Consider the following 19,237-nt stretch of genomic DNA (forward strand, 5'->3'; position numbering starts at 1 on the left):
ATAATAAAGAAAAGCCAAACGAACCTTATTCCTTCATCCATTCCAATTAGTTTTGGTATTATTGGCTCAACTCCAGTTAACTCTTTCAATTTTATCAATTTAAACTTAGATCAAAAAGGTATCTTTTGAACTAAGAGCTACTACCTTTCATTTCGCTATGGACTTACGTTGAAATGAATTAAAGGAAAGGAAAAATAATGAACAGGCAAGACTGAAGTGGGGGTAACGAATGTAGGGTTTAATTGATGCCTGCAGGGGTTAAGGCTTAAAAGATTTGGAAATTGGGGCTCGCCTCTTTGGATATAGGTTTAGTTCAAAGAAGCATGGTCGAGGGTTTGTAAAATGGTGTAAACCCAACACGATAATACCGGAAATAGAGGTACCACTCTGTCTGGTTTCCGGTTTTCTTTAAATTCACAAAAGTTAAGCAAAAAAGGGAGTTATTTTGTCAACTTCCTAGATTCTTTTTTTGTTTTATGGGCAAGGTTGATTAGTGGTAACAATATTTAATAGTAATTAGGTGATAATGAGGTAATATTAATTGAAATTAACGTACGCAATCAAAGGTTTGAAGCGTGGAGTGCTAGGACCGACGATTTTTAGTCGAAAATGTTGTATGACTCTTAGTTTTAGCCATAATTGAGTGACACCGTTTGGATTGGAATAGTGTTTTAACTGCAGGTGGGAAAATCATTTCACGAGAATTTTATAGTACTATAGTCTATGAGCAGCTTGGTCTGAACCAAAATTTATTGTAAGTGAATTTTGGGGCTAAAATAAAACCGCTTAAATATTAAACAGTATCGCATTCAAACAAAGTAATATATTTCAGGTACAATAAACCTAACAATACATGTATTAAAATAAAATATATATACAGGGTGTTTCTGATAAGTCTGCATGCATAAATTGGGAAATCAATTTTGAGTCGAAAATGTAACTTCTATCTCCATTTTGTTTATAAGGGACACTGTTTTCGAGTTAAGATTGCATCCAGAGTATTTTACGGATGACCCCTTAAATTTAATAAATTAAGAAACTGATTAAAAGACAATGATTTCTAATTTAATAATAAGGGGTCATCCCTAAAACACTTTTGAAAATCTTAACTCGAAAACAGTGACCCTTAGGTCAAACAAAATGGATGGAGGAAGAAGTTACATTTGATTTCCCAAAGAACATCCCCCTTAAATTATGGCAGACTTATCAAAAACACATACGCTATTTTTGAACATTCCCATAGCGTTTTGCGTTATGTACGTATGTATATATATATACAACCTTAATCACGCAACGCGATATCAAAACGGCCTTGTACTTATATGACGGTTATTATAACATACAACATTATCTAAATAATGTAGATGTCACCGATATATATATATGACAATCTATATACGCAGTGAGGTTCCCTTCGTTATTTTCAGCGCAAAAAAATTTAAGCCTAAAACAAAACCTTTAATTACCTACAAGTAATTAATTAAAAAAGAAAAAACCACATCAATTTTACTTCAAATAAACATTTCGTATTTTTTTATTTTATTTACACTATTTACAACAATCTATGTGTGTTTGTTTGTTTGTTTGTTTATGTATAATACTCTTATATACATAAATATTAGAAATGGAGAAACAGAAATTGAGTTTTTCAGATGTGACAAATAAAAGTGTGTGAACAAATAGCACAAATGGATCCACCATTAAAAAAAATAATAACACGAAAAAGTTTTAAACCACAATTAAAAATATACATGTATATTATATAAAAAAACACAGTTTATGAATTTACTTCAATAAAAAAAAAAATATAAAAAGGGTTAATTTATATAATAAATTGAAGAAAAACAAAAATGAGTTTGAAGAAATTAATACGAAGATTAGTTAATTTTTTAATTGAAGAATCGCGATGATATTCAAATTTCAAAAATATAATATATATTTTATTTTTAATAAATTAAAATTTTAAACTCGTCACGTGACAGTGTCAAGAGAAGGTGAAATATATATATTCACCTTTAGAGATTTTAAAACGCGGGAAAAAACATAAGGAGGAGAGTGTGTGATGATTATTCTGAGAAAAATTCGGTATTGCACCGTGGTGAACACATCCCTAACAAACCGAGTCAGTTTCGCGTCTTAGAGGAGCCTAAGGTTTTTAAAAGATCCCTTGGTAAGTATAAGTAAGTTGAATGTTTAGTTTATGTATAAATACACATTATATAAGTAGACTTGTTTAATAAAAAAATACCGTAAGATTCATAAGGCATTTTTTTTGTGTGTATGTACGAGTGAATTTTGTTTTGTAAAAATTTGAGAGTCACAGCGGATGTAAAACTAACCTAAACTCAAAACCAAACCCAAAGAATAAACCTTATATAAAAAAAAAAAATTTTGGCAAATTTCCAAAATCTTTCATCCCGCGATGCAAATTTTTAAAAACTGATGTCACGTGGATTTTATATAAAATCATATCTAAGATTAAATAAAAAGTTCCAACTAATTTTAATCAGAGATAAGAGATTTTAGTTGTAGTTTTTAATCTAAAAAATTAATTAGAAACTAAATTGGAAAAAAAGGAGAATTTTTGTTAATGTTTTTTTTTAATAATTTTTTTTGTGTTAAATATTTTAGAGAATATAGAAATAAAATTAAAAAAGTAAAAAATAAGATTCATGAAATAAATGAAAGAAAAAAAAAACAAAGGAACAGAACAACAATTTAAATTAAATGTCACTTAAGTGACAATAAAAAACCATATCTTTTAATGTATGTGAGGATGGGGGGATGGGGATGGGGGTTAGAAGAATGAATTGGGTGATTCAATGTTTAAATATTTGTATTTTTTTTAGTTTAGTTTTTTCTTTTAAATAATAAGTATAAAAATTAGTGCGCTAATTTGTTTAATTTTAGTTTTTATCATTTTTAAAAAACACGACGACGCGTTTGTATTTTAGTTAAGTCCTATTCAATATTAATTATAACAAAAATACAATATTTAAATTTCACTTTAAATTTATTTATTAAATTTATCTCGTAATTTCTTTTTAAATCTCCTAAGATGATACAAATATTTAGTTTTTGTTTTCTGTACAATAATGCGATTCAAAAAATGTTTTTTCAAGTTATTAAATAGTTCTTTCTTTTTCTATTTAATTATATAAAAATGTTCGTCACACTTGTTCTTTTCATTTAAAATAATTAATTTTAAAATGAAAAAGGGGCGGGGCTTTCTTTTACTTTTCCACCAGATTTTGTATCTCCCGTATGAGCATTTACCCCCTAAAAACCTAATCAGGACCTTTCATCGAAAAATAAGGTGACTTAATCCGTGTAATTTCCAGGAATTCAGTGAACCGGTAAATTAAATAATATATGTTAATTAAAAGTTAATTAATTAATTAATCGGACGTGCGATTTGTAGTAATACAGATATCTTAAAATTTTATCTTTAACGGCGAATTGATTATGGTTGATATCACAATTTTCGACTACGACAACTATGTTTTTAAAAAGCGTACCACGACGTTTATCATTCAAGTTGAATGTTTTCTTTGAGTTTATGATAAAACGGGCCAAGTGCTCGGTCAAAGGGTTAACCCTTTGTTGTAAACGAATTAATAAGTTTAAATTTAAGTCATTATCTCGGGCTGGGACGGTGCTATGTACGGTGGCAAGGTCAGAGGCAACTGGCGCCTCCCCTGCCAAATGGACGATAGTATGGCTTGTTGTTAATGGTGAATTATAGGACGGTAGTACGAGTTCATTGGAACGCTCGATTTGACAACTTTTAAGGATTAGTTTCAGTACGTTAATTGTTCGACGATAAAATGATTCTAGGTTGTCAAGCGTAATTCCTAGAAATGACGCGTCTCGAAGTAGAAGTAGAAGAAGGAGGTAAGTTAATGATGATAAGAGGCACTCACATCCCTTGGTAAGCTTCCAAATGTTGTAACGTTTTGGCGATTTCAGAATCCACGCTTTCGGATGGTACACCGACATTGGTCAGTAGTGACTTGAGCACGTTTAGTTCTTTGGAGAGTAATTCGACGCGTTTCCTCAACGTGTCGTTTTCGCGGACAAGTTCGGCCACTTTCCTCTCAGTGTCTCTGGATCTTTGCTTGGCCTTTTCGCGGGATTTTCTGACAGCGATGTTATTTCTTTCGCGCCTTCTCCGGTACTCGTCGGAGGCCTTGTCGACGTTCTTCTTGCTCTTGCCTAAGCCGCTCTTGTGTGACTTGACGGAGGAAGCCGAAGATCCATTGCTGTTACTTCCCAATGATCCCGGATGAAGTCCTCCCGGTGTGGTCCGTCCGTAATCGGACCCGTACGGACTGCCGTAGTCTCCGGAACTTCTGGGCGACAATCCGTTGCCCAAACCCCTGCCTCCTTGCAAAGGGTTCTGTTGATGCTGATTCACGTATCCGTACAGGTTTGCGGCGTTGTACGTTTGACGATTACAACTAGGAAAATCTAAGGGTTCTTGTTTGATACTGAGTCCGGACGCTTCCGAAGCGTACCTGTCTTGTTGCAAGAGACCGTTCTGTTGGGGCATAGAGTAACCGCCTCCTTGTAGAAAATTCGCGGGACCCCGGTTAACGTTGTTGTTGTTGTTGTTGTTACGATTGACTTGTTGCTGATTTTGAGCTTGGTAATGATTCTGTAAGTTCTTCTCGTTTAAGAGTTCCGAAAAGTTGAAACCACTCTCTTCGGAATCCTCTAAAGAGGAACCGGCTTGATCCGCGATAAACGAATGCAAGTCGAAGGATATTTCTTGGGTGGCTAAATCAGCCAAATCGGGTACTTGATCGCCTCCCAGCTCGACAAATTGTTTGTTGTTATTTAAATTGGTCAAAAGGGCGTTATTGTTCGTATTTTGGTTTTTAAGCGCGGCTTGATTACCCGCGACGATTGACGATACTTGTTGAGCGGCGGCGTTGACGTTGGCGGCTGCGGTTGAATTTTTCAGTTCGTCCGTGGCCGAGGGCGTTAAGACATCATACATGTGAGGCGAATCCATGCCCGCGGTGCGTTGGTAGCATGGTGGCGAAAGTGTCCAAGCGTCCAGCTCGAAGTTCTTCCTGGCGGTAGCCGTTGTTAAAATAGGGGCTTCCTCAAAAAGGAATCCGTTAAACTCCAAATTTAAAAATGTCTCCAAACTCTCTTTTAAAAAATTAACTCGAAAGCTACGAGTCCAATTAAAACTATCTCCTTATTAAAATATAGTCGCGTAGTAAAATAGAATACGTTCTCTCTTAACGGATACTAAGTCAACTATGACTAGCTTTCAGTCGGCGCGACTCCTTATATTATAAAACTAGATAGACGCGAACGAATCTCACGAGGTATGGGAAAAGGATTTTTCTACTCAAACGATTCCGAACGTTCCTTTCCTCTAGAACTCTAAACTAGATATGAGAGAAAACGGGTAAAGTACTTAGAATAAAGCGGGGAATTTTCCCTCCTGGCCGCCGATAACGTGCGCGCGCTGTTATCCCAGGATTTTGGACTTCGCTCGCTCGCAAAAACGCTAGTGACAATTTTTTGGCGCCCCCTTTTCCCGCCTTTCTACTTAAAAAACTTTCCCCCTCTTTTTTACTACGCACGACTTCGGAGCGGCGCTAGCTTTTTCCCGTTACATTCCCAGCTAGCGAATGGCGCAAAACGGAAGTAACTTATAGTCGCCTTCCGGTTTAAACCAAAAACTATTCTTTGTCTTTTCATCATTTAATTTAACCGCGACTTTTATTTATAAATCGATTTCTTAAAAAAGGGAGACTCCGTTTTAGAGCGAACTATTTTTCGCGAAAAAAACGAGAAATTACGTCGTCATCGGGCGTAGTGATACATTGCGTCATCTAAGCCCGGGGCCATTGGTTCGTAATGTAGGAATGGCTTCAACCCCCGTTACGGTCCCCCCTCTTTCCCCAACTACTAGTTGAAGCTGGCAGCGAGGTGGATAAGGGGAAAGAAATAAATAAAAAGAAAAAAATGTTCAACACGTAGTTTTGACGTCACACTTTCTATGACGCGATACGTTTCAGCCCGCGATAAAATTCCGGGTATCCTCCGGTCGTATTCCCCCATCTCGCTCCCTTTACTCTCTACACTATAGGCAAGGGACTAACGTCAAAAACTAAGGGAGTGGAAGAGAGGGGGGTGTATTATAAATTAGGCTCCAATGTTATTAAATGAATTAATAGCAGCGCCGCCACCTATCGGTCGCTTGATAAAGTAAAGGGGCAATGTAATCACCCGTGTGTTTTAACGACATCAGTTATGTTTCACGATCCTCCTAGTTATTTTAATGTTATAAGGCAAAAAAGTGTCCTTCTGTTTTCTTCAGCAATTCTCAGCAAAATAATGACGTCCCTAGTCCCGTCTTCTTGCCCCCTCAGCAAAACCCTGACCTTCTTACTTAGATTACTACACTCATCAAATTTCTAGCATCGTACCAGGGATAGATTTAATTTTAGAAGTAGGAATGGGGAACGGTTAGTATTTACTTCAGTCCAGTTTAGAGCCCCTCCCTCCAACATGTAACGAAAATATTAAATTATCTTATTGGCTCACTTAAACTACGTTTTGATGACGTTGCTGACGGGGACGGCGAGAAGTACGTAATTCCTTTTTACCTCTGTCACTATGAGCCCCCGCCTCTTCTTTCATACTCCCCCCCCCCGTCCCGTGGAAGGGGGTCCGGGACTTTGACGCGCGCCCAGATTACTCTGTTCTCCATTCCTACTTGTAAAATTAAATCTATCCCTGATCGTACCAAATTATTCTTATATTTTTACTGAAAATTGTTCAAAATTAAAACAACCACGCAAAAAATTAAATAGGCCTATTACGAGAATACTTTTAATCCTCCAATAAATCCTTCAAGTTCCAAATTCATTTCATAACCACTTTACAATATAAAATCAGTGATAAAAAGAAAATGCAATGGAAATTTTTACGAGGCGACCTTATTACTCTTTCAAGATGTAAACACTTAATACCCAGAAGAAAAAAACATACAAAATTACCCCGACGATGGTAGGGAGATAGAATAATATATAATTATATAAAAACGAACGAAGCCCTCCCATAACTTCAAAGTTAATTCCGAGTAAGTCAACTTTTAGAACGGCACGGCGTCTACTTCCGTTACGTAACAGAGTTTACTTTTAACACGCCGACACGCGAGGACCGATGGGAAATAAAGATGAAAATAATTTTTTAGCTGTAAATGCAAATATCCTGGCGCCTAAAATTGTCGACGCCATTTTTATATACTATACCTCGAAATATTTCGTTTATTTTTTAATTTTACACGGAATTTTTCCGTTTAAAATTTAAGAAACGGCACCAAAACCCCTGTCCCTGTCCCTGTCCCTGTCCCTGTGCCGGACGCGTCCGCGAAACGAACGCTTACGATAAGAGAGGGAAACCGGTCGCGTCCGCGAAACGTACGCTTACGATGAGAGAGAGAGATCGCTAGCGTACGCGGTGGCGATACGAAGCTCCGCGTAGAGAGAGAACTGCCTGCCTGGTATATTAGTGAGAGGGGGAAGAGGGAGAGGGGGCATCCCGCTCGGAGAGAGAGGAAAGAAAGGTAGTTTAAATCTCGCGGGCTTTTTTGAGTGAAGGGAAACAAGATGATAATTTTCGTGCACTACTGCACTTTTTTAATTTTACACGGAATTTTATTCCGTTAAAATTTTAGAAACGGCACCATGCGCGTGATACATCAGAGATTATGCTGAATGGTTAGGTTAGGTTAGGTTAGGTTTCGTAAAATAGAGGGGACGGTTTACGGTCATAGTGATTTCTGGTTTAGGGGATCCAGGATTTGGTTTTAGATACATTATTTGATTCGTATGGTTTTGAAAAATTATACTTTAGTGGGGTGCACAATTTAGTTTCATTAATATTATTTGAAATGTGACGTTATTAGAAATTAAGGGGATACACGATTGCGTTTCAGAAATGTTTTTAGTTGTACGATTTATTGGAGATCAACTATACGGGGGGTCACGTGAGCCGTGTAAAATTACTATTAAGGCCCAGCCCTTGGGCCATCTTGTTTCTTTTTTCACAATTAAGATGTAATCAAGTATGCCCCAGAAAAAGACAAAAATAATTTGTAATAATAGTTTAAAATTTTCATTGTAAACTATTAGTAATATGTCATTAGTTAAAACGTGTTACACTCGTAAGGGGCAATACTTTTGGTGCCAGTAACCTGGGCGCCAAAACAATTCTAAGTTCTAGCGCAGATTTCTATAAATTTTAATATATTTAAAAGGTATTACTTTTGTGCATAAAATATTAACAGCATTTCAAGAAAATTTTCTTTAAAGATTATAATTGTTATTCAAAAATTCTGGATTCTCTCTCTCTGTGTGTTATTTGAGATATTGATATTAAGGGTCATTTTATAATGATGCTAGACAAATTAATCGCATTCTTAAGCAACTTATCATAGAGTATCAAATAACAATTTATTATTTTTTTTATTGGATTTAGGCAATATGGGTCAATTGCAATTGCGTTTCTTCTTTTGATTTTGAGGCAATATGGAAAAGGAACCGCAAGAATTCGGGTTTGATTAGATTACCAGATGAGCAAACTATAATTAATTTAATTTAATTGGTTTGGAATTACCCTATTTAAAATTAATTAATAAAATTTGGTCTTTAAACCTACTATCGTACAATGACCTTAAGAGTTAAAGTTCAGTGTACCACGGGGTCAAAGTTCACCCGAAAATAAACATAAATATTGTTGAACTTAACTGTATAAATAGTTTGTATATATAAGATATAAAAGATAACAGGACCCTTGAACCAAGGTATCAATGGATTGTAAGAATGTACGGTATCTAAGGCGGAATCTGATTTTTGTCTATTTATGTTTGGAATAACTGAACAAGGTCATAGTTCATCCCAAGATACGGAAATGGATAAACTAAAATACCAATATTTATTATTATAATATTTACTTTTTAAAGTGAACTTTTTTAATATAAATAAATATTAATATCAATAGAATTATTTATTTATTAAATAATTAGAGAAACTGTCTCTCCCCTTTCTGCTCTGTAAGCCAAATTAGTCAAAAACAGAATCAATCTATACTTTCAGGTCATTCCAGATCCTACTAACAACCTAACCTAACCAGACCAAAGTGACCAAACGGAACCGGAATTTAACCCGTTAAAGGCCGACTTCCAGCAGAGAAAAGGCTTCTAGCGAACTGAAAACCGATGAGCATCTAGACTGACAATGGATCATACGACCGTGCCGATTTTCGACTCCCCACTGGGGTAAAGGTTGGAAGGGTTCTAGCTCACAGAAAGCCGTGCACAGAGGGTTCTAGATGAACAATAGAAATCCTTTTAAATTTTTTCATCTCCTTATTTTTGCTTTCCCCTGAAGGAAACTCTCTATTGTTCATCTTCAGTTCACTAGAACCACACTGCACCTCTTTCAATTAGCTGGAACCCTTCCAACTTTTGCAACAGCGGAGATCCCAAAATCGGCACGGTCGTATAATCCATTGTTAGTCTCGATGCTCGTCGGTTTTCAGTTGGCTAGAACCATTTTCCCTACTGGAAATCGGCCTTTAAGTTTACGGTCATATTCTTTACCACGAGAAGAAGCAACAACAACAAAATAAAGAAAAAAATACAATGTGACAAAGGTCCATTTGAAGCTTAGTTTGTAGACTTAGGGTTAGCTAGAACCAGACCAAGCCAGTCACTCAGACTGACATTCTCGCGTTATTTGAGTTTTTCTTGACTTTTCTCGACCACAATTCGATTTAAAACGCCCCGAACTGAGCTTCTCAATCGAAGTCTTGTTATCAGTTAACGGTAAAGTCGGGAGTATTCAGCCTTTTCCTCTAGTACCGTCTAAGTTTGACAATTAACCGTCGCGTTTCTAACGGGGTTTCTGGCTACGGTACTGTTCAATAACCCTTTGAGTGTTAACCTCTGAACGGAAATAATCGAAGAAAATAAAAGAGACCCTATATAGATAACGAATAACAGCTCAAAAAACGCTGCAAAGTAGTTGAACTTAATTAAGATTATCTAAACTTAAAACTTCAGGGTTTGTACGAAATTTTTACATTCAAAATCCCTGACTTTTCCAGGATATCCCTGACCAAATTTTCGCAATATCCCTGACCAATTTAAGGTGTTTATCAGAGCCCACTTTTCACACCTGGCTCATATTTATTACTCGAAGTAGGGTTCAATATACCAAACGAAATCCCTGACAATATCCCTGACTTTTTAGGAAAATGTTTTAAATCCCTGACTTATCCCTGACTTTTTCCCCTATTTTCCAAATCCCTGACTTATCCAGGTTTTCCAGGTTATCCAGGTTCCGTACGAACCCTGAACTTGAAGGGTTTGCTTGCCTTAATGTATCCCGTCCCCAAATTTATTATCTCTCAATTTTCTGTCACTAAATGGTGAATACTTTGACATTCTCAAGTGTTGCCAGAAGGTAAGCCATTCAAGAGAGTAAGCTGTGGAACTGATTCAAGTTGAACTAACTCCACACTTAAAGCGTCTCAATGAAGTTATAAAGCATGGTTTTGCCCTTCCCAAAAATAGTTCCCAAAACCTTAGACTCAACACAGAAAGGCAGTTCATACACTGTGAACTGATTTAAACCAAATTTGACTGAAGGAAAATCTAAAAAGACTGCGATAAAGTGAGAACTTCATTTAGATATTCTCTCTTAAAAAAAAATAGCCCTTTGAGAAAAATTATCAATTTCATTTTTGATTCTACATATTATTATGAAAGTCAAAGAAGATACAGATGAAGCCAAACTATAACATTAATCTTTGTAAAATATCAGCAAAGGGCGTGACATTACTACAGTGCCAGACTGTGTATTGAACACTTGTTGTAAAAATTACACGCGTGACGCATCTATTGTAACGGTATTTTAGCCTTGAACAAAGTTAAGGGTTACCAGAGTTTAATACAGCTACATTTTTACGAAATCAATGACTTATTATAAAGGTAACTTGATTTTTATCGTCCGCGTGAAATTGTCACGTGAAGGTGTGGGTGTAGTATTCTAACGCTACAGACGCTGGTCTATTCCACGAATTTTCCAACCCAAGGTCACGTGCGAGAAACGTCAAACACGTGTTGCACGGAATGGTATATCCCAACGCGCTCAAATTAACCTTATAAAAAATGGATCTACAGAAACTCGAGCGAAAATTGTCACACGTACATTTCCACGAGGGTTATAGCCAGAACAATGACCATTAGTATATAAGGTGGAATTCCGCCCACTGTCCTACATTGTAAGGCGAAATATGGCTTTATTTAAAACCCTAACCACGCGTTAGGACTACCTAGACACGCGTTAAAACCATTAAAAGGGGTCCCAATACGTAACTCGCACGACTATATCAAATATTAAGTTAGCTGCCTTAACTATATAACTATAATTGCCTAGACCTTAATATCATTAGCAGCACATGTTTAACAAAAAAAGAAAAAGCTGATCCGCGATTTTTATTGGACTTGGGGAATCCCTTCAAGGTTAATGACGTAAATTTATATCAGAACGCCTACTTTAGTACACAGTACAGCTACTCATATACTTATCGCCTACTTGGTGCGAGTCTGACAGCTTAGTAACAGCGAATACCTGTACAGACTTTGTAAAGTCTTACTTAAGGCTCACGCCACTTATTGGGTTGAAAATAGTACCGCACAATGAGCACCGGGCAATGTCAAAAATTTCTTCCCCAATTAGTTAATTGTTGGGTCATGTTCACGACAAGGTTTCAACTTGACTTGTTGGTATTAATAAATAATTTGTTTCAATGAAAATTAAAATTTCATGATATAACTCTATAAAAAGTAAATAGGGTTATTAGTTTCATATCGCGTTGCGTCACGTGTAAATGTACTGTTTAAACTGCTTCATGGCCAAACTAGTTTTGTAACAGTGTCAGTTCAGTTGAGTCAGACATGAATAGCCAAGGCTCAGAGAAAACTCTTACAATTACTAGTGTGTCTTAACAGTTCTTGTATTGAACCACTAGATTACTGTTAACATCTACAATTTAGATAAAATCCTACTGAAATAATTTGATTTATCGACAAAGAAGCCGGCCATTTTTGTTAAGCCACATGTCAAAGGTGATAGGTGAAAATCATCCCACCCGGTACCCCAACCCAATATTAAAATGAATATAACTTACATTACACTCCATATTAATCCAATTTGATGGTAAAATATTGTTTCCGTGCACTTAAATTTGTTTATATCAATGATTTTCTATTCATTTTTACATTAATTTCAATCACATTTACGATTTAAAACGACCGAACTTCCCGCAATAAGATAAAAACCCGCGAAATACACTATTACACTGGAAGCTGCAGACCGTATCGCCGCCTATTGGCTAATGGCGGAACTAAAATAGTACGCATTATTGGCGCAACGAGGCAGCACTTTACGGGGGACATATACGTATCTAAACCATTACCAAACTGAACCGAACCCGATTCGATATCTCAGATGACACAGTAGGGAGGAGGATCGCCCTCGTGATTTTTTGTTTGTTTATTCGGTTATTTATTAAAAAGATTGACCTTTACTAAAGTGATTTGTATTTAAATAATTTAAAATGCAAAGCCTCGTTAGTAATCTAAAAGGTACAGCTTTATCTGTGGCCGAATATTGGACACCAGTATTAAAAGTATGTTTTTCTATCAACAAATAGATAAGCCTTGGCCAATCATTACACTTTATAATGCAACTTTGCTGTAATGTTGCATAGCATTATGAAACAAAAACTATTTTTACACAAACTCACGTAACTTTTAATTTTACAGGAATCAAAATTTAAAGAAACTGGAGTAATAACACCGGAGGAAGTAAATACTTCAAAAGTTAACTGTAAAATTAAATTTAAACACTAACATAAATGTTTTAAAGTTTGTTATAGCTGGGGATCATTTAGTCCATCATTGCCCAACTTGGAGATGGGCTATTGGAGATGAAACTAAAATTAAACCATATTTACCAAGAGATAAACAATTCCTGGTTACTAGGAATGGTAAGTAAACAAAATATAAATATTTAAACAAATTTTAAACAACTAAAACATGTCAATTATCATTAGTACCTTGTTATAAAAGATGTAAACAAATGGAATATGCGGAGGAACAAGAAAAACTAATAGAAGCGGATGATGAAGATGGGGGATGGGTTGATACTCATCATTACGCGGGTAATTAAGTTTAAATTAAATTAATTAAACTCAATTAAAAATGTATAATTATTATTTAGATGGGGATTCCAATGTAATAAATGAAATTCGTGATAAGAAAGAAGAAGAAAAGGTAAGTAAATAAATAAATTATGATTAATTATAGTTAATTAAATTAATTAATCAAATTAACTTTGGTAATTAAAGGTCAACACTCAAGCTAGAGTACCTAACAGTGATGAAGATGATGATGATGACGAAGAAGCTGAAGATATGGAAGAGTTTTTAGAAAAGGGAATGTTAGATGCAGATGATAAAGTAAGTTTTAATTTTAATTTAATTTTATTTAAATGCAAATTAAATTAAAACTAATTAATAATGATTTCTAGGCAACAGTAGACATAAAACAAATCACAAAAAATGCTAGCCAAGAAGACACAGGAGCTGGAGACGGAGAAATATTGGCTACAAGAACTTATGATTTAAACATAACTTATGATAAATATTATCAAACACCTAGATTGTGGTTATATGGTTATGATGAGGTAATCCTAACAATAATTACCATTAAATTTAAGTTAATTAAATTAATTATATTTTAGAGCCGCAAGCCTTTAAGCATGGAAGAAATGTATGAAGATATTAGTCAAGATCATGCCAAGAAAACTGTTACTATGGAAACCCATCCTCATCTTCCTGGACCACCCCTAGCTTCCGTTCATCCTTGCAGGTTAGTATTAATTAGAAAAATAGGTCTATTTTGGCCTAATATAATTAGAAAATAGAAAATAGGTCTATTTTGGTCTAATATAATTGAAAAAATAGAAAATAGGTCTATTTTGGTCTAATATAATTGAAAAAAAAAAATAGAAAATAGGTCTATTTTGGTCTAATATAATTGAACAAATAGAAAATTGGTCTATTAGGCCTAATATAATTGAACGAATAGAAAATAGGTCTAATATAATTGAAAAAAAAAAAAAATAGAAAATAGGGTCTATTTTGGTCTAATATAATTGAAAAAATAGAAAATAGGTCTATTTTGGTCTAATATAATTGAAAAAAAAAATAGAAAATAGGTCTATTTTGGTCTAATATAATTGAACAAATAGAAAATTGGTCTATTAGGCCTAATATAATTGAACGAATAGAAAATAGGTCTAATATAATTGAAAAAAAAAAAAAAATAGAAAATAGGGTCTATTTTGGTCTAATATAATTGAACAAATAGAAAATAGGTCTATTAGGCCTAATATAATTGAATGAATAGAAAATAGGTCTATTAGGCCTAATATAATTGAACGAATAGAAAATAGGTCTATTTTGGCCTAAAATAATTGAACAAATAGAATTTTGGCCTAATATAATTGAAAAAATAGAAAATAGGTCTATTTTGGCCTAATATAATTGAAAAAATAGAAAATAGGTCTATTTTGGCCTAATATAATTGAAAAAATAGAAAATAGGTCTATTTTGGCCTAATATAATTACAAAATTATAATTGGTCTATTTTGGCCAAATATAATTGAAAAAATTTAAAATGTCTATTTTGGCCTAATATAATTAGAAAAAATAGAAAATAGGTCTATTTTGGTCTAATATAATAGAAAAATAGAAAATAGGTCTATTTTGGTCTAATATAATAATTAGAAAAATTATAATTGGTCTATTTTGGCCTAATATAATTAGAAAAATTATAATTGGTCTATTTTGGCCTAATATAATTAGAAAAATTATAATTGGTCTATTTTGGCCTAATATAATTAGAAAAATTATAATTGGTCTATTTTGGCCTAATATAATTAGAAAAATTATAATTGGTCTATTTTGGCCTAATATAATTAGAAAAATTATAATTGGTCTATTTTGGCCTAATATAATTAGAAAAATTATAATTGGTCTATTTTGGCCTAATATAATTAAAAAAATAGAAAATAGGTCTATTTTGGTCTAATATAATTAAAAAAATAGAAAATAGGTCTATTTTGGTCTAATATAATTGAAAAAAAAATAGAAAATAAGTCTATTTTGGCCTAATATAATTAGAAAATAGGTCTATTTTGGTCTAATATAATTAGAAAATAGGTCTATTTTGGTCTAATATAATTGAAAAAATAGAAAATAGGTCTATTTTGGCCTAATATAATTAAAAATAATTACATTCACAGGCACGCTGAAGTTATGAAGAAAATAATTCAAACTGTAACAGAAGGAGGGGGTGAACTTGAGGTTCATTTGTACCTCATTGTGTTTCTAAAATTCGTACAAGCAGTGATTCCAACTATTGAATATGATTACACTAGAAATTTCACCATGTGATCATTTTCTAAAATGATTCCGTACAATTTAATTAAGCCTTAAATTTCTTAGTACTTTCTTTACGTATAAAATAATCTTGTCATAAAATTAATTGTTCATTTTTTCAGGTAGTATTTGGTGATATATTAATTGGCTTAATTTAATTACATTAAAATACAATTAAAAATGTAAAAAAAAAGTGTATCAAAAATATTTAGGCTAAATTAAAAAGAAAAAAAAAATTCCCTGCAAAATAAAAATTGTTGTAAAGAATTAATTATGAAACTAAATAAAGTGATTTGTTAATATTTTGAAGAAAAAAAGTCTTATTTATTTTGTTGTTATTTATTCATGAATTATTAATAAGTAATTCTTATCAATTAACAGGATATTAAACAACACTCCTTTTCTATAGTATTTAACTAGTTAATTTGCATGTTTAATTATAATTAGTATTATGGGGAAATTAGTTTTAAAATGAGGAATTATATTTGCGTATTTAATTATGATTAGTTTAAAATGAGGAATTGGAATTATTTGGGTGGAAATTATAAGCTTTTATTGTTATGGGATTATTAACATAACACTCCTTTTCTATAGTATTTAACTGGTAAATTTGCATGTTTAATTAAGGGGGTGTTTTAATTTAATAAAACAACGAGGAACTAGAATAATAATTATTTTAATTTCATAATTAAAAACCTGAATGAGTTTCCTACAGTGAATGTGACATAACTTCCATAATAACTTGTAATTCTAGAATTTTATAGAATAAATGCAATTTTATAGCATAAATGCAATTTTATAGCATAAATGCAATTTTATAGAATAAATGCAATTTTATAGAATAAATGGAATTTTATAGAATAAATGGAATTTTATAGAACAAATGGAATTTTATAGAATAAATGGAATTTTATAGAATAAATGGAATTTTATAGAATAAATGGAATTTTATAGAATAAATGGAATATATCTAATATATATAATCTAATTCTACAATATCTGAAATAGTCTTAACAGGTGGTGGGTGGGAGGGACGCCGCCATCTTGGGTATACAGACCTTGGCGCCAACCAAGAGTCAAGGGCAGACGGAGTCCACCCCAGTTCTGTACACGCGGATGGAGGCTAGCCAGTCAAACTCGCGTTGCCCTCTAGCGGTGCTTATAGGCGTGAGAGAAATAACCCAAGAAGGTGACCTCCCCGCCCATGTGGTGTTTGCTCCTCATCTGGACTTAATGGAAAGGTCTATTCACACCATGACGACTAACAACTAAATCTACATAACCTCTATAAGTTCCTATATATATTTCCATGACTAATCCAGATATTTTTAAAGTTATTCTTAAAAAGTGGTTTATACCGTGCCAACCCACAAAAACTAAATCACAGCTGCAGGCGCAATGCAACTTTACCCGCTTATACTGACAGTTTAGTGTCTTCTAGTCCAAAATTTATTGAAAAATAAAAAAAGCATAGAAATTTTAAAAGGAAAAGAAATTAATGTTACGGTTTTCTTATCTAGAGTAGGAAGCTTCACTTAAATGACAGTTGGGTAGATAAGAATCAATGTTTTATGTAGAATTCGAACTTTGAACTGTATGGATTAACATTAAAAGTTAAACCTAAAAGATAGTTTTATGATTAACCAGGGATTAAGATGTTTTTAGAATTTTTAGGGGAAAGTTGTAACTGATACCGAAATTTTTTATTTGGTTTCTAATTAAAATACTTTTTTGTTAAAAATCAACGCACGAAACTCGGTGGTGCAATTACCCTACGGAATGTATATTTATCCTAAAATCTATCATTACTTTCAACCAATCTAGAAAAGTTATATTTTTTGGGCAATTAGTTAAGAGTCTAAAGGTAAACTAAATCCCAACAAAATAAGAAATATTAATTTGATTCATGATATTCCACTTAGCATAATTTATTCTAATTAATGGGAAGAAAGAATAAAATCAATTATAAACTTCATAATTGAATTATGCATGGTAAAGAAAAAAATTAAAATAATAATCCAAAATTTAAATTTAACCAATTTTGAAACGAGGTTAATCATTTCTGTTATAATTTATAATATCCATAGTAAAAAGGTCGGTACTATTAACGTGATTATACTGTAAAATACCTTTAAGTAAGGGCGATTTATGATAAAAATAGAATCTTATAGATAAATAAAAAGAAAAAATTTAAATCGTGAAGGTTGTAAAAAATAAAAAAATAAAACACACTAATTTCAAGAGTAACAATTTTTCCTGTATAAATTTTTATGGGAGGGTCGAGGAGGGAGTCAGTCAAGTTTAGGTTGTGTTTTTCATTTCCCGTAATATGCTTTTCACCTTGCCTTAAGGATAGTAAACAAACCGATAGACACCGCAATAATAATAATAATAACAACAACAAAACGGTGTCAATAAGTTCTCTTCAAAACAATATCAGTTACTACTTCATTTAAGTAGCTCGCTGCAAAAGCCGGAAAATTTAAAAGAAAATAAATGAAACCTAAACCCTATGGGAAAATAATATAATATAATATATCAATTTAAGTTCACTGTATTTATTTTTTGGTTTTGGGGTGATTTGTAACAATTTTATACGGTTTTTATATACCGTTATTAAACCGCTTTGGGGTGTCGTGTGTTTTAGTATGTTGGAATAGCATTAAAAGTAATTGTGAAATTTAATTCATATGGAAACAACCTTAATATGTTTGTAATTGTAAAAGAAAAATAGGTTATTTTGGTGCAAATACTACACAGATTTGTCAAAATCTAATTTGAGTTAGTTCAATTTATCTTTCAAAAATATTTAAATTTAAAATTTAATAGGAAAAATTCCTAAACTCGGACATAATTTTGTTTTATAATATACTAAATATTATGTTGTGGTCATTTTTACTGTCCAAGCTTACTTCCCATAAATTATCCTTAAAATAACGGGTTAAGATATATAATTAGGTATAGTATAGATAAAGATGTAGTATATCATTAAAATCTAATAAAAATACCGACAAAACAACCCAGAACTTACAAATATAATCTAATTAACATAAACAATACAAATATAAATAAATATATTTAGTAAAAGAGGGACAATGGCGAGTTGGAGACTTTGAATACCTTAGAAGCTATATTAAACTCGTCAAAAATAATCTTGGACGCTCCTGGAATTTTCCTTCAATTTTTAAAACAACTCCAGATTATCTAAAATGGGTTAACGTCCAGTTAAGTGCAACAAATTAAAACTAATTAAATCAAATTCGCACGGAATCATTTCAACAAAATCTAGCTAAAATATAAATTAAATCTTTCACTAAAATCGTTAATTACAAATCGCTAAAGGTAATTGTACCAACGTTAACAATCCCAATGGCAAACTACATATCAATCAAATATCTATTTGACCAGAGGGGATAAGATATCACTGAAGCTACCATACATATCCATGGTTCACTTATGACATAACTGGAGTTCGAATCGAATCTACCTTCATTCTAAAAGGAAAAAAAAAAAATATAAAATTTTGGTAAAACAGAAAGTAAGTTGTGGGGCGAATTTTTACTTTCTAAAAACGGTGCAAAAAATTTCCGCTCCACTTTGATCAAGTGTTTAATAATAGAACTTTCAATTTTTCTTATAACACGAGACGAGGCGTGTTTTTTTTAGAATATACAGGGGCAGGGATAAGCTTATA

General features: G+C 32.9%; 2 protein-coding genes across 2 annotated transcripts; one reads left to right on the top strand and one right to left on the bottom strand.

Moving 5' to 3' along the window:
- Positions 1 to 1,504: 1,504 nt before the first annotated feature.
- On the bottom strand, positions 1,505 to 5,481 carry LOC149676908 (uncharacterized). The gene has a single exon (XM_089837845.1). The coding sequence runs from the start codon at positions 5,015 to 5,017 to the stop codon at positions 3,920 to 3,922; it is 1,098 nt and encodes a 365-aa protein (XP_089693971.1). The 5' UTR covers positions 5,018 to 5,481; the 3' UTR covers positions 1,505 to 3,919.
- Positions 5,482 to 12,523: 7,042 nt separating this feature from the next.
- Positions 12,524 to 15,860, top strand: Atg3 (Autophagy-related protein 3). The gene is made up of 9 exons (XM_089837850.1): positions 12,524 to 12,726; positions 12,863 to 12,904; positions 12,966 to 13,086; positions 13,153 to 13,260; positions 13,320 to 13,372; positions 13,447 to 13,557; positions 13,629 to 13,784; positions 13,842 to 13,969; positions 15,408 to 15,860. Exons 1-9 carry the CDS (start codon positions 12,655 to 12,657, stop codon positions 15,556 to 15,558), a joined length of 942 nt encoding a protein of 313 aa, XP_089693976.1. The 5' UTR covers positions 12,524 to 12,654; the 3' UTR covers positions 15,559 to 15,860.
- The last annotated feature ends 3,377 nt before the right edge of the window (positions 15,861 to 19,237 follow it).

The sequence above is a fragment of the Phalangium opilio genome, unplaced genomic scaffold, assembly GCF_054372755.1.
Source record: "Phalangium opilio isolate 3A_F unplaced genomic scaffold, DU_Popi_V2 ptg000045l_1, whole genome shotgun sequence".
NCBI lineage: Eukaryota > Metazoa > Arthropoda > Arachnida > Opiliones > Phalangiidae > Phalangium > Phalangium opilio.

Coding starts and splice junctions, on each gene's coding strand:
- LOC149676908 (XM_089837845.1), bottom strand. CDS start 5,017: ATGGATTCGCCTCACATGTATGATGTCTTAACGCCCTCGGCCACGGAC.
- Atg3 (XM_089837850.1), top strand. CDS start 12,655: ATGCAAAGCCTCGTTAGTAATCTAAAAGGTACAGCTTTATCTGTGGCC. Junction 12,727..12,862: donor ATTGGACACCAGTATTAAAA/GTATGTTTTTCT, acceptor TTAATTTTACAG/GAATCAAAATTTAAAGAAAC. Junction 13,087..13,152: donor ATTCCTGGTTACTAGGAATG/GTAAGTAAACAA, acceptor AATTATCATTAG/TACCTTGTTATAAAAGATGT.